General features: G+C 39.3%; 2 protein-coding genes, 1 long non-coding RNA gene and 1 pseudogene across 3 annotated transcripts; 3 read left to right on the top strand and 1 right to left on the bottom strand.

Annotated features, from left to right (window-relative positions):
* Positions 1-2,212: 2,212 nt before the first annotated feature.
* On the bottom strand, positions 2,213-18,434 carry LOC122664855. Its single transcript, XR_006333384.1, has 4 exons — positions 18,345-18,434; positions 14,015-14,021; positions 9,119-9,125; positions 2,213-2,223 (listed from the first exon to the last, which is right to left on the bottom strand). It is a non-coding gene; the product is annotated as an uncharacterized LOC122664855 (long non-coding RNA).
* LOC122664853 (protein P21-like) lies at positions 15,281-16,036 on the top strand. The gene has a single exon (XM_043860881.1). The coding sequence runs from the start codon at positions 15,326-15,328 to the stop codon at positions 16,001-16,003; it is 678 nt and encodes a 225-aa protein (XP_043716816.1). The 5' UTR covers positions 15,281-15,325; the 3' UTR covers positions 16,004-16,036.
* Positions 18,435-20,836: 2,402 nt separating the features above from the next.
* LOC122664852 (protein P21-like) lies at positions 20,837-21,661 on the top strand. Its single transcript, XM_043860880.1, has one exon. It carries the CDS (start codon positions 20,858-20,860, stop codon positions 21,536-21,538), a length of 681 nt encoding a protein of 226 aa, XP_043716815.1. The 5' UTR covers positions 20,837-20,857; the 3' UTR covers positions 21,539-21,661.
* Positions 21,662-23,853: 2,192 nt separating this feature from the next.
* LOC122666005 lies at positions 23,854-24,534 on the top strand (annotated as a pseudogene).
* The last annotated feature ends 328 nt before the right edge of the window (positions 24,535-24,862 follow it).

Below are 24,862 nucleotides of genomic sequence, written 5' to 3'. Positions count from 1 at the left end.
GATTGGGTTGGTGATATAAGTGCCTAACCATGAACCCTATCGGATCCTTTTCCCAAAGCATAAAAGGGATTTAATTGGAGAAATCTTGTTTATGAATCCAGTTTCCCTTCATCCATGATAAAGAGAAAGTTTATGTGTCTTAATCTTCGATGAATTTTGAGTCCTAGGGTACAGAGGACTTCGTATAATAGGGGCTGACGTATTTAGTCATAGTTTTTGGTGAAAAGAAAACAATTTTACTTTATTTATAGGGGAGGGTCATGAGATCTATATGAGTAGAATAAGAAAGAGACTATCAGTGTGGGACTCACTATTTATTGTGTGAGAATGATATAAAGAAATCTGTGCAAGACACATGTTTGGTTTTCCATTATTAATATACGAGAATTGCATATTGGCTGGCCTTAGTCGTTTGGCCTGAATTGTTTCTAGTTCAATTAATTCTTGAAAAATATAAAGAATATAAGGCTCAACAACATAATTTTTGAAAAAAAAAAGGTTTGATATCGGGACATATAATTTTATATCCAATTGCTCGTCCAACTTGCACATTTGCCTATGTCAAGATGAATCTCTAATTCATGATTTATTTCTGTGCCCTTTTGCTGCTGCATGTTGATGAGCATCGCCACACCCACGGGGTTCCATTTTAAGTATTGGGTTAAGTTATTTTTTACATTTTTCTAAAGATTTACCTAATCGGAGGGATTTTAACATTCAATGGTCCACCCTTTCATGGCATATATGGAAAACTAGGAATAGTGTAGTTTCTAATCATTTGCCCCCAATTTACTATCATGTCAACTTTTTTCATATATATACGTTATGTTTTCTCCAGTGTAACTTTTTTCATATATGTATGTTATGTTTTCTTCAGTGTTTTTTGTTCATATTTCTCGCGGGATTGTTAGAGCTAGAGCCTAGAGGTAGGGGTGTAAATAAATAGCCGAAATGCGTTTTTGTATTCGTGTCCGTATCTGTTTAGTATTATCCGAATCCATCCGAAAGCTAAACGAATGCGGATACGGATAGGCTATAGTTATCCGAAAAGCTATATTTACATGTATACGGATAAAATATTCGATCCGTATCCGTGTCCATATCCGTTTAGAACTATTCGAATCTGTCCGATAGCTAATCTGATGCGGATGCGGATATAGCACTATCCGAGCCGAATCCGATCCGTTTACAGCCCTACCTAGAGATCCTCCAGATCTTAACAAAAGGTGCATCTAGGTTCACTTTGCCTTAGATTTGGTGGTTGCGCCCACCTTGAGTTCTTGTAAGTAATCCCGGCCTCTGGCTGAGTTTCTCTAGAGTCAGCTTTGAATAAGTTCTTGGGATCTTACGACCCAAAAAAATGAAAACAAAAATTATATTTAATTTTGTAAAATATGTAGGAGAAGTGAACTATTTATGTTTCTTTTTTCTTTTCTTCAAAGCATTTTTGTAAGGAATATAAAAAAAAAAAGAGGGGAAAATATAGGGACACCCCCTCAACTATGGCGTGTTTTCATGTACACCCCCTCATCTTTAAAACCTTTCAAACACAACCCCTTCATCCATTAAAAATAAGTAAATTAGTCCATCAAGTTAACGGCCGTTCGTTTTAAGGTTAATACTCACCCAACCATTTTTTAGGGTCAAAATGCCCAACTTAAAAATTTGAAGATGAAAATACCCTTTAGGGATAAATATTAAATACAAATCATGCCTTTGTTTTTCCCTAGTCTGCCATAGGGTTGGGCACATCTCTCTTGTACCACCCCCACCCCCCATTTCTATTATCTTCTTCACTCCGTCACTCCCTTTACCGCCCCCACCCCACCTCTATTAATTTGGGGGTAGTTTAGTCTTTTTGTTTTTTAAGGTATAGAGGGTATTTTCATCTTTAAACTTGTAATTTGGGCAATTTGATCCCACAAAAATAGTTGGGTGAGTATTAACGTTTAAATCTAATGGCAATTAGTTTTTTTTTTTTTTTTTTTGGGTAAGAATGGCAATTAGTTTGATGGAGTAATTTACTTACTTTCAATAGATGAGACGGTGTGTTTGAAAGATTTTAAAGATGAGGGGGTATACATGAAAATAGACCATAGTTGAGGGGGTGTCCCTATATTCCCCCGCCCCCCCCCCCCCCCCCAAAAAAAAAAAAAAAAAAAAAACAAAATGAGGAAATGAACCTTTACAATTGTTTGCTTAATGTGATCTCAAGTCCTCAACCTATTAAAACATGCTTGGGCTCACCAATTTTACAGGGTAACTTGGGTGAAGAATTCTTACAAAAGGGGTGAATAACTAATTTTCCTACATACCATATGCGAGCATTTCTTAGACTTCATAAACAAGGCTTTCTCCTATTATGCTTTCTAACCTTAACAGTCAATAGATTTTAGGGCTCTCTCCCATTTTTCCGAGCTAAATAATTTGTGCTTTGAAAACACCCTGCATTATTATGTGCAATGATTGAATGTGTGTTGGTCTGATTTAATGTGAATTAGTCTTTTTTACTGGACCAACCGATTCAAATCTATTGGATATTCAATCTAGTTGATTTGCTGACATCCTGAATAGGTAGTACACTTTAAAGTTTTCTTTTTCGAGTTCAGATCCTTTACACGTATGTTCACCTGAATATACATTTCATGGAATTCGGCTCTCCTCCAGCCGTGGCGGGAGCTGGAAGATCTGGCCTAGCCAAAATAGGGGCATTTGGGTCATTTCATCGATGGATCCCACTCTATGGAATGACCAAACCCCCCTGTTTTGGTTGGGCTGGATCCTCCAGCTTTCGCCACGGTTGGAGGAAAGCCAAGTCTCATTTCATGTGCTAATACCTATTCCTTTTATTTCTTTAAGCGGCATCATTTTTTGGATGCAGAGGTCACGTCGCACGCGGTGGCATAAAAGGGGGTGGAATTTCTACCATACATGGGGGCATGACGATCATTCCGGCTCCTATTGTACGTGGGCGTGACGGCCGTGACTAAGGGTGTCAAACGGTGTAGTTTTGATTATATGGTGCGGTTCCGGTTCAGTGCACATTTTGCAAGGTAGAAATCAAAACCGCACCGGATAAAAATCACCCAAAATCAAAATCGTTTTATATGCAGTGCGATTTTTGCGGTTTCCATTCGATTTTTATTATACGGCTAACAACCGGTTTACATGCCGTTTGTCATACCAGTTCACATCTTGTTTCAACTTTGTACCATTTAATTCTATCATCCATTTCCTTGTTATGTGGGAGAAATTGTATATTTCAAAAACAAATTAGAATATAATTAACAAATCAAAATATCACTAACAAAACTTTATAATTAATGCTCAACCTTCTACTTTTGTACCCTTTAATTCAATTAACCCATTTCATAAACAAATCAGAATATAACCAATCAACATAGAACCCTATCAAAAATTAACACCAAGCATTAAATAAAAGATCTTGATCTTGTTCAAAAGATAATTCCATAAGGTTTCCAACACTACCAAAATCAAGCAAACAAAAGAAGTACTAATCATCAGAATTATCCCCAAGGAAAAATGAATGAATAATCTAATATTCTATAATGTTATGCTTCCAAGCTCCATTATAGTTCCAACAGTCCATAATTAACCATAGACATTCTACAAAGATGCATCCACGTCACTTTAATTTGCATTCTTTAGCTTCTTCTAAGAGTTCCAACGCAACAAAGATGAGCTTAGATGTTCCCCTCTCCACCCATTAGAATTTTCTGCGCCAGAGATTCCAACACCTCCCTGTTATGCAAAGTGAATGTAAATTTTTCTTGTTAATTTCTTAAGTGTAATAAAAGATAAATGAAGAAATCATAAGTTGGTACTTATACTGAACAAGCTAACCCTCCATGGGTATTATACATTAGTTATGGACTCTTGGATTCTATTCGGTTCAAAATTGGCGGTTAACCGACGGTTATCCGGTTCTGAACCGAACCGAACCAGATAGAGAACATGTGAAATCAGAATCGCACCATTTTTTTGCGGTCCGATTCTGTTCGATCATAAATGGTCGGTTTCAATTTTGGTATTCGATTTCGGTTTCATTTTGACACCCTTAGCCGTGACCCCTGCGACCCATGCAGAAAAATTCCTCCCTTTCTTTAAATACCCTTTTCGCCCTTTTAATATCAATAAGTGTGATAGGTGTTTATTGACACCTGAGGTGTACATGCACGTGAACATAGGTGTAGCTTGCAGGGTCAGGGTGTTAAACAGTCTGGTTTTGGTTAAACGGTTCGATTCGGTTCAGTTTTGACTGCTTGAAGGTAAAAGCCGTAACCAGACCATTTAGCTAAATGGTCTCATAATCAAAACCTGGACTGTTTGGTAAATGGTTTCGGTTAGACGATTACTAGATGGTTTCATAAACCATTTACTAAGTCTAATTTACACTAGTTACCTGCTGCATTTTTTAATAGAGAATGGGGGCCTTTGGCAGTGCATTAATGAAGACGCATATAAAAATTAAGAATGAAATAGGAACAACGGAAACCATGGTTAGAGCTTCAAAATACAGAGACCTAGAAGCACAAAACAGTACGAATCAATAACTCCCATGAAACTGAGGTTTTTAAACTCTTAGACGGTTAGGTTATAATCAATTTTAATTGGATTATACAATTTGAAATCATTAGATTAATCGATTTAAATCGAACCAAATTGATTAAATAAACAATGTTATTTTTAAAACTATAGAGCGAACCATTTAACTAAACAGCCTGTTGATTTTGATTTAAACGATTCGATTTAGTTTCAATAAACGATTTTGATTTGGTTTTGATACCCTTATGCAGGGGATCTCAACTCTACTTTTCCGTGTGTCATACTCCAATAGTAAACCAATTAATTGTCTTAAATTTCATCAAATGCTGATCCCAATATCCCATGGTGTGAAGAAAATTCCAAGCACATTTAACACTCCAAAAACTGCCAAATAGGTGCCTAACATACAGGAAAGGGCAGTAGGGGTATCCGAGGTGGTAGCATTTGTGGAAGATGTTAGATTAAATCGATCCGAATAAGGACAAAATCCCAAAAGCCAGGATCTCCATAGGACGTTCAAGAACACAACCAAATAAATAATAGAAACAGAGATAGAGCCACTAACCTTGTTTCGCATCCATAGTGATGATGATCGCAGCGAAAAATAAAGAATAAGATCTAGGTGCTTCCCCTCTATTCCCAAAGTAACTGGCTTGATGAGAATACCGAATGCGCAGGGACGACGAACACTGAATATCTCCCTCTCTTACAAGAATGCACTCTTCAATAGCAATTGAGAATAATAAGTTGTGTTGGGTAGAGGGGGGACCTAGCTCCTCCTTATATAGTAATCCCTATAGGGTCTGACTCATCACAGTCCCAATAGGAATCTATCTGGCCCACACTAAGCCAGTCCACATTAGACTTCTAATATAACTTAATGATCCCATTTTATTAGACCAAAACCCTAATTAGTCTGGTTTAGAAATTTAATTATGTCCATATGGAATTATATTAGAACTAAAATTCTAACATTCTCTCACTTGGACTTACATTAAATTTCTTACTTTTTAAAAAGGATTTAAAAACAGTTTTGACCAAAACAAATCACAGGCTAACAACTCTTTAAGAAAACTTTATGTGCACAATTTTTAAAATAAATTGGTCTAGAGGTCATATTAGAAAGTCAATCCTATCCCATTGAGTTTTAGATACCGAATCATGGCGGTAATTGCATCTATGATCAAGCGACACAGAGCCTTCCATGGTCACGAGAGCCCGCAACTCTACTAACAAGGATGTCATGTGGTAGTGTGGTAATGGGATAATACTCACATAGTGATTCCTTATGTATTATCAATTTGTCAGTTCAAAATTTATCTTCTTTAAGTGGCACAGGCTCACTAGAGAAATAATCTTAATGATTCTAACGAATCTGTATGTCTCATCTTGAATAACTCGAGTTTTACTTTATGTGTTACAAGACATACCTTTAGGCTAATAACTTAATGCCCCAACCTTGCTTGAGGTTAACACATTCTTTAAGTCTTTAAAACCATATATATATACATCATGTCAATAAATGAAACACCCAAGTGTTCAAAAGAATTTTGCATGTAATGACAACTGATACATATAAGCCAATATTTACCACACGGTAAAAATTACAGATGAAAATAAACTTCATTTTACAATGGAGCAAAACAACTCCCACTAACCAACCACATCCTATGATGCACCTAAACCCATGCTTATGACATGTCTTTCAAAACACAAGGGCGAAGACCTTAGGTTAGGGGATCTATAACCATATCATCTGTACCAATATGCTCTACTGCAATGTCACCTTTCTTTACTGTCTCCTTTATGGTCAAACACTTGCCTTTCATGTCCTTAGACCCTCTAAGTTCTTTATTGTTGTGTATAAACAACACAACAAAACTGTTATTACTATATATCTGGATGGGTCTATCCACAAAATCTAAAATGGTCAACTAGTTTATGAGATTCCTGAGTCAAATAACTTGAGAAGCAGTCCCATGGCATGCTACAAACTTTATCTGTATAGTCAATGTGGTTACCAATGTCTATTTTGTACTGTCCCATAATACTATCCTTCCTGTCATCAGGAAAACATAACCAGATATGGATCTCCTATCATTCTCACAGCTAGCAAGGTCGGAATCTGTATGACCCACTAGCTTGAGTTTAGGAATGTGTCTTTATGTTACATATAATCTTTTGTCCCTTTCAATTACCGTAATACTTTCTTGGCAGCAACCCAGTGGCTAAGACTAGGATCTGACTGATATTTTCCAAGAAGACCCGTCACAAAGGTAATATCCGATCTGGTACAGACCTGAGCATACATGATATTAATTACCTAGTGCGCTAGCATAAGGCACCTCATTATGTCATCTTTCTCAGCTTCATTTTTCGGGCACTGTGTCGAGCTCTGTAGACACTGAATTTTGTCACCCCCCGGCGATGATGACAACAAGACACGGACAAACATCGGTATCTCTCTCAAGAAGGACTCTTGTCCCTACATATAAACCAAATCACCGTAACATCCTTAAAATGACTTATAAGACCCTTTTATCAAATGCTGAAGGAGGTACTGCTCACCCTCCCCCACCACGGTAGTCCCAAAAATTTCCTGAAGAGTCAGAAGGGAGCCAAAAATCCAAAAAATAAGGAAAAATGGCACCGCGCTCCCACAGCGCCGTGGACGCCTTCCCACGACACCGTGGGGATGTGTACCGGATTTCCACGGCGCTATGAGGGGGTGTGACATCAGCCTGCTGACGTCACCCACGGCGCCGTGGAGGACTTATCTAGCCAAGAGAGAAAGGGGACCCCTCCCTATAAATAGGAGGGTCTTCCCCCTTCATTTCTCAAGCTTTTCTCGGGTAAGGAGACCCTCCAGGGCTTGTTATGCCCCCTTTTCACCCTCTTTTCCTCCGTCTTTCCCTCTTGAGTATGTGAGTGAGTGGAGTTCTTCAACTTGGGTAGATCCTTTGATTACCCATCCAAGCATAGAGCGATTCTGCTCTTGGGTATTGTTATCTCGTCAGTGTACGGATAACAAAAAACCCCCTTTACAGCCGTTATTCTGTCTGTATACAGATAACGAGAATCTCTTATATAGCCGTTACTCTTTCCGAAGTCTGAGTGACAAAACTCATCTCGTATAGCCTCATTCTGTCCGACAAGAGAGAGACAAGCCGATCGTCCGTCTCCACCTGAGCCATGGGACATCACATATTTCGCCATCGGTGCATTTTCATTTATTTCTTGCATTTCTAGACAGGTATCTGTCTCTTTTCCTTTCATTATTTTTGGCATAATGTAGACAATTAAAGCAACTCGTTTAGTGTACATAATAGATGATTTTCTCTTCCTTTGTCAAGATTAGTGTATCATAATTTAGCCTTACATGTTAGTATAAGATATATTATCGAGGGAGAATATTCAAAAACCAGCATCTAGTAGAAAGACCAATTTATCCGGGCGAGGTGGGTGCCTAACACCTTCCCACCCTCGTAACCTGACTACTTACCTTGAATCTCTGACCATACCATATAGAATCACGTAGCCCTTTCCGCTAACCCCGGATGGGGCTACACCCATTGGGTCCTAGGCCCTAATCCTAGGTGGCGACTCCATTCCTTTATAAAGCATGATCCCAATCCCCATGATGATATATCGGAACGATACACCGTTATTCATCGAACCCAATCTTTGTCTCCATAAGGCTGAGGAACCCTCATCCCGAGGACCACGGTACTTACAAGCTCAGTTTGAGAACAGGAACATTCCCAGGTTTGCAATCTAGCATACTGAACCTCTCCTGAATACGATCAACATAAGCCCTTTGAGAAAAACTTAGTAAACAGTGAGAACGATCCCTATGGATCTCAATGCCAAGGACAAAAGAAACCTCACCAAGGTCCTTCATGTCAAATTTCCTAGATAATAGTTACTTTCATTTATGCAACATCCCTAGGTCACTGCTAGCAAGCAGGATGTCATCCATATAAAATACGAGAAAACAGAATTTGCTCCTACTGACCTTGTGATATATACACTGATTCACTTTGTTTTCCACAAAATCGAATGAAGTCACGACACTGTCGAACTTCAAATACCACTGCCTAGAAGCTTGTTTGAGATCGTAAATAAACTTCTTGAGTCCACGCAAGATGGTCTGAACCATCCACCCCAAGACCATCAGGTTTAATTCAATAAGCTCCCAAACATCATTATGTTTTATCGATTTCACCTCATCTCTCATTACATCAAACCACAAATCTAACTGAGGACTAGAAACAACGCCCAAATAAGTATCTGGATCAACCACACAACCTATATCGTAGTCATGTTCTTCCAGATAGACCTCATAGATAGATGGTATAACTAAATTTCTCTCCCTGACGGATTTCTGTAATGGTGCTACCACTACCTCACCCTGAATCTGAGAAATCTCAGCTGGAACTGCATCAATGATAGGATCCTCAACCGCATCCTGATTAAGAGGAATCTCATTAGGTACTACATAAATGTTAAGGACCGTATAAATATCAGGATCCTGAACTCCAGCAGGTGTAACGAATGGCCTAGTATGCCCCACATCCGTCTGAATAGGTAGAAGAATAGGTACTAATGTACCAACCATGTCGCTATCTTGAATAGTCTAAGAACAATCATTCTTTTCGGCCACATCAAATTTCAGAAACTTCACTGTCTATGAGTCCACAATCCTAGTGCCTCTGCAGGGATTATAATATTTATATCCCTTCGAATGATCTGGGTAGCTTACAAAATAGTAACGAGTAGTCCTAGGATCCAACTTGTTCAAAGTCAAAAAATATAGTTTTACTTTTGCAGGACACCCCCAAACTCTAAGATGGTTTCTGGATTTAGTAACTACATGGTTAAGGATACAAGGAATAGTTTTCAAAAACTTCTCCCATAAGAACTTATGTGAATTTGTCTTACTAACCATGCTCTTCACTAGTGCAATTATGCCTTTCGGCGATACCATTTTGCTCAGGACTTCCTGACATAGTTAACTGACCAACTATCTCAGAGTCCTCTAGGTATTTAGCAAACAGGCCCTTAAGTTGTCCAGCATCGTCATGTCTGCCATAATACTAACCCCTACGATCGGATTTAATAATTTTAATAACTTTGCCCAACTGTTTCTCAATTTTAGTCCTAAAAATCTTGAACATGTCAAGAGATTCAAACTTTTCTTTAATTAAGAACAGATAGCCATTATTGGGAATAGTCGTCTATAAAAATGATGAAATAAAAATTTCTACACAATGTGGCTGAATAGGGACTACTAATGTCAGTGTGAATGACCTCCAATAGGTCAGAACGAGGTCAGAACTACGGACTATAGTTTTCTTCTTTATCTTGGTCATCTTTCCCTTACAATAGTCTACATAAGTTTCTAGATCACTTTCGAGAGTAGGTAGGATGTCCGACTTTATTAGCCTTTCCACTCTTGCCTTAGAAATATGACCTAACATCTTATGCCACAATGTGAAAGACTGTTCTTTAGGTAAGGGTCTTTTGGAAACAACGTTTTCAACATTATAGAAAGCGTAGATATCATTGGGAGATAAACACAGTATATACAATCCATTGGACTTAATGCCGGAGCCAACTTTATTTGAAACAAATTTATCATACTGTTCTTTATTTCAAAATGGTAACTACTAATGTCCAACACTGAAATCGAAATTAAATTTCGCCTGAAGGATGGTACATAAAAAATATTCTTTATAGTCAAATTAAAACTAGAAACTGGTAATAAAATGATATCTCCCACGAACTTTACGTCAATCATATCCATCGTTCCCTATGACAAGCCTTGATTCATCCTGATTTGGCATCTTTCGATTTATGAATCCCTATATGGTAAAAGTAACTTAGTTAGTTGCCCTGCCGTCTAGCCTCTAAGTATTGGATGAGGCTTATGATAGATTGGATTCACAAACAAAAGCCAAAGAATCGTTACCTGATGGCCTGAGTTTTGATAACCAAGTCTTGTATTTGTTGCAGTCCTTCTTTATGTGACCCTTCTTCTTGCAAAAGAAGAAGCGATCACTCTCTTTTTTGAAAGAGTCTTTCTTGGGTCCCAAATTGTTAATTCGATCGCACTCTTTTTTGACAGACTTATGAGTATGGTTTTTAGACTTTTCATTCTCATGGGATTTGAAAATAATAAGTAGTTTCTCTTTCTCAGATACAGCCCTAGAAATAAGGTCATCGATACTCCAGACACCATCCTGGGAAAGGTAGTTGATTTTGATGATGTCAAAATCAGAAGGTAGGGTATTAAGAACTTGATGAACAATCAAGGCATCATGAAGAGCAATATTCAAGGCTTTGGTTTTGGTTTGATAGTCAATCATCCAAACAATATAATCCCTAACACCCCCAGAACCATGATATTCCATATTAAATAGCCCTTGCAGAAGTCTTTCAATCTCAACATTCGATGAAACTTGGTATCTCTTGAAGATTTCATCCAGCAATTCCCTGGCAGTACATTTATCAGGTAGACCACTCTTAAGGTGTTCCGGTATCGATCTCTTTATAGATAGTACAGCTAAGTGATTACTCTTTTCTCTTACAGAATGCCCAGATTTTTCATCCTCAGTACTATCAGCTGTTAGGTCCATTGATTTATCTATAACAAATGACGTATGCACATTTGCCGTCTTCATGACAAACATAATGTCCTCTTTCCATGTCTTAAAATTTGACCCAGTAAAAATCTCAATAGTGACCATGTTATTATTGACAGAAAAAGGTGACTGAAAATTTAAACAATGAACAGTACAATAATCAGCATGATGCAAGTACAGCTTGAAACCTTATAAGCTAATGAGAATTTTACACACATCATTGTGAAAATACCTTTGGGCTAAATTCCCAACATGCAATTGTAAAAAATCCCTACATACTAGTGGCCATGGGAATACAACTCAACTTTCAAAATCCACCACCTTTTGGTGTGCAGAATTCTAGGGTCAGTATATTCTCATGCATACTGTATATGTATCCCCTTCAAGTACCAATACATGATCACCACCTTTGGGTGTATGACCACACATCAGAGTTGAAGGACATCCCTTAACTGTATGAGACCGGTGTTTCACAAATCTAACAAGGAAGGTCGCTTTGGCGGCTGCATCCTGTCGAACCTATGGAACCCTCTCTTGGGATTTTCCAAAATTACTTACATCCTTAAACAAATTGTGTTATTTTATAATTTATGACAAGGGGCTTAAATATCTCAAAATTAATACAAATATGCCGACAGTATTGTTCATCAAAGTAGGTATTCTAGCAAGTCAGAAAATTAGTTCGGTTCCCAATGGAACGAATCGACAAATTCCAGAATAGGGTATGCATCAAAAGAATACCAAGAATATTTAAAATATGCATATCTGTTTTTAATGTCTTAAAACTAATACAAAATCCAACGATTCTGTTCATCAAGGTAGGTATTCCAACAAGTCAGAAATTGGTTTGGTTCCCAATAGAACGAATCGATAAATTACATACAAGGGCATGCATCAATAAAATACAAAAAATATTTAAAATGTGCATATATGATCAAAACAGAGGGCACCACTGTGTAGAGCATAGAAAAACAGAACCAACACAAAAAAGGGGACCTCAAACGGAGTCTCGTAGCCCCCAGAAAGCCCGGTCAAAGTTTGCAGCAAAAAATGGTTGGCCGTAATAGTTTGACCGGTCCGAATGGTCAAACCGGTTCAATCAAACCAAACCAATACTGAATCAAACCCGATCCACCCAAACGGTTTAGTTCTGGTCCAACCGGGTCAGGGTAAACCTTTTGGGTTATCGGGTCGGGAAGCGGGTCGACCAGACCCAACGGCGCATGTTAGCAAGCTTATATAACTGTTAGGGGTGCACGATAGCAAAACCCCAAAAATTCTTTTTTCGTTTTTTTATAAATCCAACCGAAGAGTGAGATCCACTCGCCGCTACCGTCGGCGCGTGAGAGCACGTCCGGCGACGGCGATCCACCCATCCAGATGTTCAGCTCTCCGAGCTCTACACCCCTATGTGATCTGTTTCGATTTTTGCTGGAGAAAAATTCCAACAGTAAGTCGTGTCTGTACGGGTTTTTTGAAAAATTTAAAAAATCCTAAAAATCTTGATTCAAATCGAAAAATTTTCGATTCCCTTAATATGTTCTATTATTTTGAATCCATATAGATTCAAGAACGGATCTATGGAGACTTTGATACCACATGTTAAATTAAATCGATCCGAATAGGTACAAAATCCCTATTCGGATCGATTTAATCTAACAGAAGATGCTGTGGATATTCCCACTTCCCAACCCTATGAAGTCTTATAACCATTGGTAGAAGAATACTCTTGATTTGATATTCATTTGTCGATCCAAATAAGGACAAAATCCCTATTCAGATCGATTTAATCTAATAGAAGATGTTGTGGATATTCCTACTTCCCAATCCTACGAAGTCTTATAAATCATTCGAAGAAGAATATTCTTGATTTAATATTCATTTATCGATACGGATAGAGACAAAATCCCTATTTAGATCGATTTAATCTAATAGAAGATGCTGTGGATATTCCCACTTCCCAATCCTACGAAGTCTTATATCCATTGGAAGAAGAATACTCTTGAGTTGATATTCATTTGTCGGTGAAGACTTCATAGTCCACCAGACACGACTTTTCAAAATTTCTACCTTCACGTGGAAATAAGCATAACTCATTTCAATCTAGGGCGGCAACGAGGTTGGTCCGGATTTATGATATGATTTTCTTAATAGTAGGACAAGTTATGAATGAGCCTTTTCACTGTTCCATCACCCATATGTGATTTGTGTTTTTGCTTTTGACGACGTCATCTCTGGCCCACGCATGACGCACAAACAAAGAAGCCTCACTTCTTCTCAATGGCCCACTGTAACATGTGTCAATCGGTGATTAGTTGATTTTAATTTCAGTGTGAGAAGGAGTGATTCCGAAACCAAACCGAATTATGTCTTTGTACAATTTATTGTCTAAAGCCCTCCATGGTAAATCAAATGGAATCTACTCTGACCCATAATAAATTCCATGTGATGATATTTGTAAGGTTCGAACTCCGTTGGTTTCACTATGGGTTTGAATTAGGTTCAATATTTTATCAATTTGAAATTTGGTTTGATTTATCATGTATCAGTTTCTCATTGGTCTTATATCAGTTTGGATTAAAGTTTGATGTGGTCTATTTTCAATCAGTTCCATATTATCATAATCTGAAACCAAACCAATAAGAAATCGATTTAGTTTGATTTGGGCCACGTATGATTTCACATTGCAGTTCTTTTCTGTTTTGGGAATTGGGGGCTTTATATATATATATTTACTTTTTTATTGGGGGGGGGGGGGTTGGGGAAATAGGGAGGGAAGAAGGTACCAGTCAAGAGACTCGAACTCGAAACCTCCTAGTGAACATTGACATGAAGTGCACCATAACTCACCAACTGTATTAGGTAGTTGTTGCGACTCTTTGATGCATAGAGAAACTGAAGCCTCTCTTTCTCTCCACAACGTACGTATCATTTGTGTGGAGTTCTTTTTTATTTTTATTTTTATTTTTTGTTGCAGTGTGGAGTTCATTAAGTATCGATTAATGGGAAGGTGGATATTTGACAATCCCCCTGTTGTACATTCGTGGCCAATCATCCAAAATATTTTGAAAAAGAAAAGATTGCTAAATCTATGATAATGTATGTGAAAATGTGCCTAGTAGCATGTGGTGTGTGGAAAAGCTCATTACTATTAGAGGCCTTGGGTTCAAGTCCGTCACATCTCTCCTCCCCCCATAGAATAGGATAAAGTAGGGGTTATAAAAAATAAAAAATAAAAAATAAAAAAACTTTTGATATTTTATTCAGTTTAATTCTCTACTGTGAAGAGCATTGAATTTCATTACCTTAGAATGTGAGAGTGTATTTGTTGTGGTAAATTTTTTGGAAGAAACCCCGGGAGAGAGAGCCGCAATGTGAAGGAACCATGGTTTGAGGAATCGGTATTGGATTAGTTAGATCGATCAATTCATATTGGTATCGGTGGATTGGTACAAACAAAATTAAAAATGTAAAAATTTTCAAAGAAAACTAAAATAAATTTATCTATGCAGATTAATCCAGATCAGTATCGATTAAAAGTGATACCAATACCGATTATTAAAACCATGGAAGGAATTTGGAACTTGGAAGCCCGGAATTACACTAACAAAAAAAGCAAAAGGAAAAAAATTGCCATGCCGGCCTCTGTGCAGTTTTCCTCACATAAAGTCTTAAAAATTGTGTCTTTACTATTTTGAAAATGTTAACTTCAAATGAATGACTTTTCCACAAAAACAAAAACTTCACATGAAGGATGCCTTTTTCAGAACATCGTGCATGTGCAGACTTTTCCACGTAGACAGTCAAATTTCCTTTTTAGGAAAACAAAATTAAAATGTGATTGTACGTTCACGAATTGGTACGTGCATTTGATCCATTTTCATTTTTTCTTGGCATAGTAAGATATGATAGAACATGATGCATACATCCAGTACGTATACGTGTAGAGTAGCTCCTCTGCAAGTACCTCGAACTCACCACTCACTCAATCCCACTGCTATAAAAGCACCCCAAGTTTAGGCAAAAGCTGCAAACAAACATAAGCCATTAAGGTCTTGAGGGTCAGGGAAGGAAGAACCCCAAGGCCTCTCTCTCTCTCTCTAGTAGTTACAAAAATGGTCCTCTCGAGAAACCTTTACATCTCCATTATTTTCAGTTTAGTCCTCTTCAGTTTCGTAGAGGCAGGTAACTTTGAGGTCAGGAACAACTGCGGCTACACAGTCTGGGCCGCCGCTTCACCAGGTGGTGGGATGCAGCTTAACCATGGCCAGGTCTGGAGCTTCAACGTCCCTGCCGGCCAGAAAGGTGGACGTGTTTGGGGCCGAACCAACTGCAACTTCGATGGGAACGGCCACGGACATTGCCAAACCGGTGACTGTAACGGGCTTCTGCGGTGCCAAGGCTACGGTTCAGCACCAAACACCTTAGCCGAATACGGTCTCAACGGGTACAATAACTTGGATTTCTATGATATCTCGCTGGTTGATGGATTTAACATCCCTATGGACTTTGGTTCAACCAACGGTGGATGTAAAGATATTAGATGTACGGCTGATATCAATGGCCAATGTCCAGCCGATTTGCGGGCCCCTGGAGGATGTAACAACCCGTGTACCGTGTACAAGACCGATAATTACTGTTGCAACTCTGGGAGCTGCGGGCCAACCGATAAGTCAAGGTTTTTCAAGGATAGATGCCCAGATGCCTACAGTTACCCACAGGACGATAGAACAAGCACGGTAGTGTTTACCTGTACTGGTAATAGCAATTACAGGGTTGTGTTTTGCCCATAATTAATGACCCTCTGCTTCTACTGTTTTTTACGTCTGAAAAAAACAGATCTTTTGAGTTGCAGGTCTCAATTAGACATATATATTACCTAAATAAAAAAAGAACCTGCAAAAAAATGTCATGTATTACTGTTTTATTAAGGTTAACTCTTTTGGTTATTATCGTTCTTGTAATAAGGACACTTGCTAGCGCAGTTGGTAGAAGCTTGGTGCGGTAGAACCCAGGCTTCGAGGTTTCAGTTTTTTGAGCCTTTTGTTCCTCACCTTAACCCCCCCCCCCCCTCCCCCTCTTTACTTTACTATTTTGAGCAAATAAATTTTAAGGTTATGCTTTGTGTGATGACAAATGGTTACACTGAGTTTGTTACTATGCCAAATTTACCCTTGTTTGTACAATAGAGAATTGATCATTTTTTTATACTATAGGGGTAAAAATAGTAATATATTATAGGGAGAATGTTCTCTGTGCCGTAGTGCAAGTTGCGCCTAAGCACATGAGCAGCTTGTGCAAGGGGGCAGGGTGATCATTGTGCCCACCCCCTATGTGCCTGAGCACAACCTAGGCTGCGGCACAAGGAACAGTACCCTTACATTATACTATGGAGGTAAAAATGGTAATAAAAAAAAATGATATCAATTTTCATATATAATTATCCTTTATCTTATATTCTTATGTGTTCTACATTTGATGACAACTCCATGCATGAATAGATGGAGAATATCCTTAAAATCCAAGGTATTGTTTACTATGAAAGTTGGGGGGTTGGGTGGTGCAAGAGGAAATTTGTTTAATATGTGGTGGTGCTTGCTTTAAATGCAAAATCTCAAATTCTTCATTTCACATGGCTTGAATGTTGCCAAGATGAAGTCAAAATATCAGAATAAATACGCCAAACTGTCAATCAAAGCTTTAAGAGTTAGAGAAACGGGGAACGCAAAGAGCTGGCGCAGACGGAGGAGGTTCAGCAGCGAGTCTGGTTTGGCACGATCTCGCAATAAGTCGATCGATCCAATCAATTAAATACCGATGGGTTCCACCGATATCGATATAAATTGATCGATCCAATCGATTCGATACTGATTCCTCAAATCATATTGAAAGAAGTTCCTTGGGTAATAATTAGATATCTCTTGTAATTTGTAGTTAAAATCATATTGAGCAGTAAGATAGGATAGATAAAAAAAAAAAAAAAAAGAGAGAAAATTTCACGAACCCCTCCAAAAAGTATTTAATATCTCAGAAATTTATCATACTTATCAAAATATCAGAGACACCCCAAACGTTAAGCACAGTTAGTACCCAAAAGTGAAATATCCATTTTACCCTTTAGTTATTTAATATCTTCTGCTCTCTCTTCTTCAATTTTCTAACCGTCACCTGCTCCTCCGGCTCCGGCGACCAGTCTGCCTCAGCCTTCCTTAGCCACGTTGATTCCATCCCAAACCCATATGCCCACCTCTCACATCCTCTCTCTATCCTCCTCTTTGTCTTCTTCTGCTTCTACTTCACTCAAGGGGGAAGGTTGCCATTTTGACGTTACAGAGCTATAGAGAGAGAGAGAATTGGATATTGGGATTGTCTTCCATTTCTCTATCTCTATCTTTCTCGGAATCAGTAGGCTAAATAGTTATTCCAGAATTAACTAACATTACGGAAAGAGCACGCCATATCAGAAAATAAAATGCAAGCCAGCTGATTTTCAGAAAAATCTCGACCATCGACGAGAATTAGGGTTTCAGCAACCAGGGATTGAAATTGCGAAACCTTATCACCAACACAAGACCTGAAAACAGAGACAGAAAGACATGGATATTATTATTCCGATCAGGTTTGTCGGAGATCAAAACAACAGAATTACTCAGAGGAGGAGAGAAAGAATGAGGAAGGATGCAAAATCGAAAAGATGAAGAGGAGAAATCTGTTTCTTTTTTCAGTAGCAAAAATTGAAGAATGAAATTCTTTCCTTTTTGTTTCTGGGTTTTCTTTTTTGGGTTAGGGTTTGTAGATTTTTGTTTGTTTGTTCATGGCAAAAACTGGAGTTGAGGCGGATCCAGAAGTAGCGGCGAAGGTGTTTTCTTTTGATACTCTGTTTCTTTTGTTCTCGATTTCTTTTTGTTTCTCCTGAAATCTCTCTCTTCTCTAAAGAATGATCCTCTCTCTGATTTTTCTCACTCTCTCTCCCCCGAAATCTCTCTTTCTGTTTGGGGTTCTCGGTTAGTGGAATCGAACCCCTGAAGCGAACTTTCATAAACTCTTCGACGTGTACTATTCCGATTGCAAGAAAAACACAGAGGTGGGGTTCGACCACTCTGCCGGCGACTCTCTCTGGTCCTAAATTGAAACCCCCTTCAAATCCCGTTGCCCTGCATCAGGCAACAACCCGTGGCCCCAGGAAATAGAAACCTTCCTCGACGAATCGATCTCCGAGATGTCAAAAATGGGAACTGAGAGAAGGAGGAGAGACTGGAGAGGGTGGTGACGGGGTAAAAAAAATGTATTGAATAAAAACAAGGGCAAAATTGTCTTTTGCTAAAAATGTTTAAAATCATTAATTTATCATTAAGGGTATTATAGGGATTTCATGTGGTAAGGGTAATTTTACCATTTAAAAAAAATTAACAGACACTTAACTGCAGAGACTAACGGAGTGGATTAAATTGAAATAAATTCATAAAAATAGGGGTTGTCTGTGACATTTTGACCAAGTATGGTAATTTTCTAAGATATTAAATACTTTTAGGGAGTGTCCGTAAAATTTTCCCAAAAAATAAATAAAGAAGATGTTGATACCATGAATTAAATCCCTGAAGTAAATACCTAACAATGGACGAATGCGTTCCCACAAAACATGAGGGATCTTTGGAGTACGTAATTTATTCAAGGGAAAGTTTTATTTCACTTGCTATGTGTTTGTACTCTATTTTTGGTCGGTCAATAAAGGAATAGACTGAAATCTATTTCAGTTAAGATTGAGACCACCTCCACTTGATGGCCCCTATGATCTCTGAAAATGAAACCTAGACTCCCCCTCTCTTCCTTTGAAATTCTATTCCTAATGCTATATCACAATTGATTTATGGTAACTGACCGGTGGAACTATCCAATTGAGAACAACACCAAGCGTATTATAAGATCCAAACGTTGTTGCATGGCAATTAGCAGAAGTAGCATGGAACTCAAGAAAAGCTCACTCAGTTTGTGACTACCTCTTGTAGTGTCCAATTTTTAGTGTTTAACACATAATCGTTCTTTGCCCGATCTACAAAGGTATCAGCAGAAGAAAGAAGTGCCTGATAGAGATTCATATTAGGAAAATAGAGAACTGAAAAAAGGATGTGTTTCGGATTAGGTCCTAAATAACAATGCTTTGAAGCCAAAGACAAATGAGTGGAAATGGTGTCCTTCAGATGAGGGCACCAAGGATAATTGGGCAATATGAACAAAACCCCTCAATTGATGCTCAATTACATCGCTAACCTTCAGTTAGGAAAATGGAGGGAAGAATATTATTGGCTCTTAAGAGAGAAATTTGGGATTCAAATCCTCTATTGCCGAGCTGCCCGATAGGACCATGCTACCGAGACACAGTAAGGCGGGAAATGATCGCTTAACCCTGCTCGGGCAAGACCCCTGCCCGAGTGCCTTGCTCGAGCAGGGGTAAGGCGGGTCATTCCTTGTCTTGTTGTTTCTTGATAACACGATTTTGCCAGGCAGCTCAACAGTAAAAGATCCAACTACGAGAAAATTTTTAACACACTAAATCCCCTTTTATTCCAAAACGATTAGAGTGCTGGTAAGGGCACCTAGTTTCTTCTTATGTGGCTCGTAACCTTTGTTACATGCATATTTTCTTTATTAAAAAAGAAAAAAAGAAAAAAGGAATGCTAACCTATCACTGGGCACGGCATGTACTTGCGCTCACACCGCCCAGTGCAAAAAGATTGGCGCACCCCTAGGAAAGGCGAAAAAGACCAAGGGGGGCTGATCTTTTCATGCAAAATTATGAACGGTGTTTCAGATGCCCTGACTAAAAAGGTCATGTCTATTATGTGTATGATAGATTGACTTCATAATCTTTGTGAATCTTAAGATTTGGACTCTACAAAGAGGTAAGCCCCAAGCATGACGTCTTAATTGTCTAAGTGTTTGACTTTTCCATCTGAGTTGAACCGTTGGGGTTAATCCGTTAGGCTTTTTATATACCGAATGGATGGATGGATTCTAAAGTTTGCTTTTCCTGTATCGTATCCGATACTAAACCAAGTGTCTTAAATGTCATCAGATGCTGGACCATTTGACACAACACATTAACCAGAACTGCCAAACAGGTGCTTAACATGAAGTTTGGTTCAACAGGTGAATATACATGTGAGAGTTAACCACCTGTCCTATTTTCGCTAGGGGAGGAGGGGTTTTTATGAAAACAAAATTAATGTGTGATTGGCTCTCACATGTTGGTACTTGCTGATGATCCATCTCCCCTAACATGAAAGGGCAGGAGAGGGGTACCTGGTTGGTAGTATTCGTGGAAGATACTGTAAATATTTCCAATTGTCGATTCAATTTTAATTCATCCAGACACCATTTTTTCAGTTTTCTCCATTCATGTGGAAATAAACATAGAATTTCCAACTTTTCCATGATAAAAGAAAAAAGTTTTCCTCCACCAAGGAGGAAAAAATCCACATTCCAAACTAGTGCGGCAACGGGTTTGATATGATAAGATATGAGACTCCTCAAGACTCACTCACTCCCCCTGCTGTAAAAGCACCCCAAGTTTAGGCAAAATGCCTCAGCTGTAAACGAGCATAAGCCATCTCTCTCTCTCTCTCTCTCTCTCGCTTAGTTACAAAAAAATGGTCCTCTCGAGAAACCTTTCTTCCATCTCCATCATTTTCACTGCAGTCTTCTTCACCTTCGCACAGGCAGCCAACTTTGAGATCAGGAACAATTGCGGGTACACAGTCTGGGCTGCTGCTACACCAGGTGGTGGGAGAAAGCTTAACCGGGGTGAGGTCTGGACCATCAGCGTGCCTGCCAGCACGACAGGTGGCCGTGTTTGGGGCCGAACCAACTGCAACTTCGATGGGAACGGCCGAGGACATTGCCAAACCGGTGACTGTAATGGGCATCTGCAGTGCCAAGGCTACGGTTCAGCACCAAACACCCTAGCCGAATACGGGCTCAACCAGTACAATAACTTGGATTTCTATGACATTTCCCTGGTTGATGGATTTAACATCCCTATGGACTTTAGTTCAACGAACGGTGGATGTAAAGAGATTAGATGTACGGCTGATGTCAATGGCCAATGTCCGGCCGATTTGCGGGCCCCGGGAGGATGTAACAACCCGTGTACCGTGTACAAGACGAATAATTACTGTTGCAACTCTGGGAGCTGCCGGCCAACCGATAAGTCCAGATATTTCAAGGCTAGATGCCCAGATGCCTACAGTTACCCACAGGACGATAGAACAAGCACGGTAGTGTTTACCTGTACTGGTAATAGCAATTACAGGGTTGTGTTTTGCCCATAATTAATGACCCTCTGCTCTTTCTGTTTATGTTTATGTGTGAAAAAATAAGATCTTTGAGTTGCAGGTCTCAAAGACATAATATATTACCTAAATAAAACTGCAAATCTCATGTGTTACTGTTTTGTTTTTTTTTTAAGGTTTGTTATTACTTGCTAGCTTCAACCGTGTTCGTAATTTATTCTCCCATTGCAATATTAAAAAAAGGGAGAATATTCTCTGTGCCATAGCGTAGGCTGTGCCCAGACACATGTGTCTGCCACTCAAGGGGCAGGGTGGTCATTACGCCCACCCCCATGTGCCTGGCCAAAGCCTGCGCTGTGGCACAGAGAACAACGCCCCTTAAAAAAATATGGGAAAGAGAACCCTATTTGATTATGTGCGGCGCAGAGGCTTTGTGCTCAAATACAAGGCCGAATGAAATGACCATTGCATCCTTGGAGATTTTCACCTTTTCATGGTGTGACAATCATTTTACGCAACCCTGTGTCTACATGCCGGATTAAGTTCCTCTTTCGAACACACGTAATCTTTTGACCATTTTATTCTCTTTTTGTATTGTATCACTGATTTGATATCAGCCAGATATTAATATCGATGTTGATCAATACTGATACTGATCCATCGTATCGATCGATCCAATACCGATAACTAAAACCCTAGATCCACAATTCCATACCAATTGTCAGAAAAAAAATCCAAAGATGAATTTCACTTGTGACAATACATAATCCACTCAAATCTTCTTGATAGTGTTTAGGATCGACCCTCATTGTAATACTGTTATATGAAATACCTGTTAAATCTTATACTGCCATTATAACATGAATAGAGATTGAGGAAGATTACCAGCTATTTTTTACCGTAAACATTAATATTGTATCTAAGCCCCTGTTACTTGTCATTTATCTAAATCAATCATTAATATTTTTTTACCAAGTAATGTACTAATTAATATTTAATAGTAGGCTTGTGACGACTTACCTTAATGTTAAGATGGGCTAGGCTTAGCCCATAGTCTCTTTCCTTTCCTCGGTAGAACCAAACCATTTTGTTTTTTATCTTTCCACCACACATGTTTTTACGGTTGGATTCTTAATTGTGGTGCATGGTTTGTGATCTCAACATCAGTTGGATCGGATCAGGATTGGATCGATCAATACGGATCGGGATCATCCAAACTTGGGCAAATATGACACTTTTTTCTTTGTTTTCTTAAAAAAAAAAACTACATTTTTTTACATTTTTACCCATGTCCGTACAGCTGGATCAGATCAGTATCGGGATTGATCTCGATCGATACCATCCGATCCGATACCTCAAACCATGGTGTGGTGCATTGCACCGCATTTGAGAGGATGAAAATCTAGAACCAATTGCCAAACCGTATGACCACTTTTTTAGAAGACAAGACGTGTTGGATAATCTCCTGCTCACCCGCATTCTATCTGGTGTCTCATCTTCTATTCCTTGGCGAGTCAAGCATATTGTGAAAGATTACAGAGCTCTTAGTTCTTGTTTTTGGGATATTTCCTTTGTGCACTCTCTCAAGGAGGCTAACGCTAAGACGGATACCTTAGCTTCGTTGGGAGCTTCTTCTCAACAGAACTTGTTCGGACAAGATCCACCTCCTTCTTGTATTTTGTTTTCCTTGTTTGCTTGTTCGTTTGGGATTATTTTCGTGTTGAAAAAAATAAAAAAGGTGTTCGACTCGATAGGAAAAGATTTTCCTTACAACCCAGAAAGTTAGAAACGCGTAAACAGATCATGTTCTTGAATCTTGACTGGACTAACTCTTATATTTATATACTTAACACGGTAACACTAATGGGCAACGCTAGTATGAGATGAAAGTATTGTACAAAAGCTATGACTTGCGAATCTAGAACGTTGATGCTGTTAGCTACCCCAACCCAAGCTATGACTTTTGTACCTGGAACGTAGATGCTGCTGTTTAGATAACCCCACCCACTTTATGATTACACCCTTGTTTTGCTTCCAGACGCGGGAATTAAAGCTTCACCACCACCACCCAAAAAAAAAAAAAAAAAAGACGCGGAAATTAAAGATAAAATTTTGTCCGCTTGTGTAGTAACTCGTAGGACCACACGCAAGAATCATGACCCACAAACAAACCTCAGTCCTTCCTCAAGTCAACCCTGGGTCTTCAGTCCTTGCTCAGAATCGAGCTTTTCCTCTCCACGGCAGGACAGGGAGCCTAGCGCCAAGGAAGTGCCAGGCGGCTAGACACTACAGGACTGAAGGTGAGGTAGGAAGACTCGACTCGATTCCTATCTTTTATTCTCTCAGTTACAAAAATGTTGCTCTAGAGAGACCTCTACATCTCCATTATTTTCTCTGCAGTCCTCTTCATCTTCGCGCAGGCAACCAGCTTTGAGATCAGTAACAATTGCCCCTACACAGTCTGGGCCGTCGCATCACCAGGTGGTTGGAGGCAGCTCAACCAGGGCCAGGTCTGGACCATCACCGTACCTGCCGATACAATAAATGGCCGTATTTGGGGCCGAACCAATTGCATCTTCGGTACGAACGGACGAGGAAAGTGCCAGACCGGTGACTGCAATGGACTACTTCAGTGCCAAGACTATGGTTCACCACCGAACACCCTAGCTGAGTATGCGGTAAACGGGTACAACAACATGGATTTCTATGACATATCGCCCGTTGACGGATTTAACATCCCCATGGAATTTAGACCAATTACCAGTGGCTGCCGAGGGATTAAATGTACGGCTGATATAATTGGCCAATGTCCGGCCGAATTGAAGGCTCCGGGAGGTTGTAACAACCCGTGTACGGTGCAGCTCTGTCAATTCAATAAGAGCGTGTACGTTCACATTATGGGGATGGGATTTTCACCTTTCATGGGAGGTAGGGCATTCAATTCGATCACTCCCTTGTCTAGATGTGGGCAGTACACTCACCCTATAAAGAACTTTTTCCTTTTGTATTATGGGAATTTTTTCTTAGGAAAGTAGTTTTCTGTTTGGGAGTGTGGCCTACGGCAACACTTCCATGTGTCTATCTCTCTCCTCCTTAAAACAAGGGGGTAGAGCTGTCTCTTTTCATATGGGGAGGAGAGAGATAGACTCATGGGAGTGTTGACGTAGGCCACAGTACTCCCGAACAGAGTTCTTTTTCTCTTTTTCTTAAATCAAAATCTATTCATCAGGGATTTATATAGGGGTGTCAATTGGTCCGGTTCTGGGCCATTGGTCCGGATTCTTAGCGGTTCCAGCTCTAAGGTGTCAAGACCATAACCGAACCAATAAGCTTACCGGATCCAAATCTGAGACCTAGGACTGT

Source organism: Telopea speciosissima, chromosome 6 (genome assembly GCF_018873765.1).
Source record: "Telopea speciosissima isolate NSW1024214 ecotype Mountain lineage chromosome 6, Tspe_v1, whole genome shotgun sequence".
In the NCBI taxonomy this organism is placed as follows: domain Eukaryota; kingdom Viridiplantae; phylum Streptophyta; class Magnoliopsida; order Proteales; family Proteaceae; genus Telopea; species Telopea speciosissima.
The sequence above is the reverse complement of the archived record's forward strand: the minus strand, read 5'-3'. Positions and strand labels throughout refer to the sequence as shown.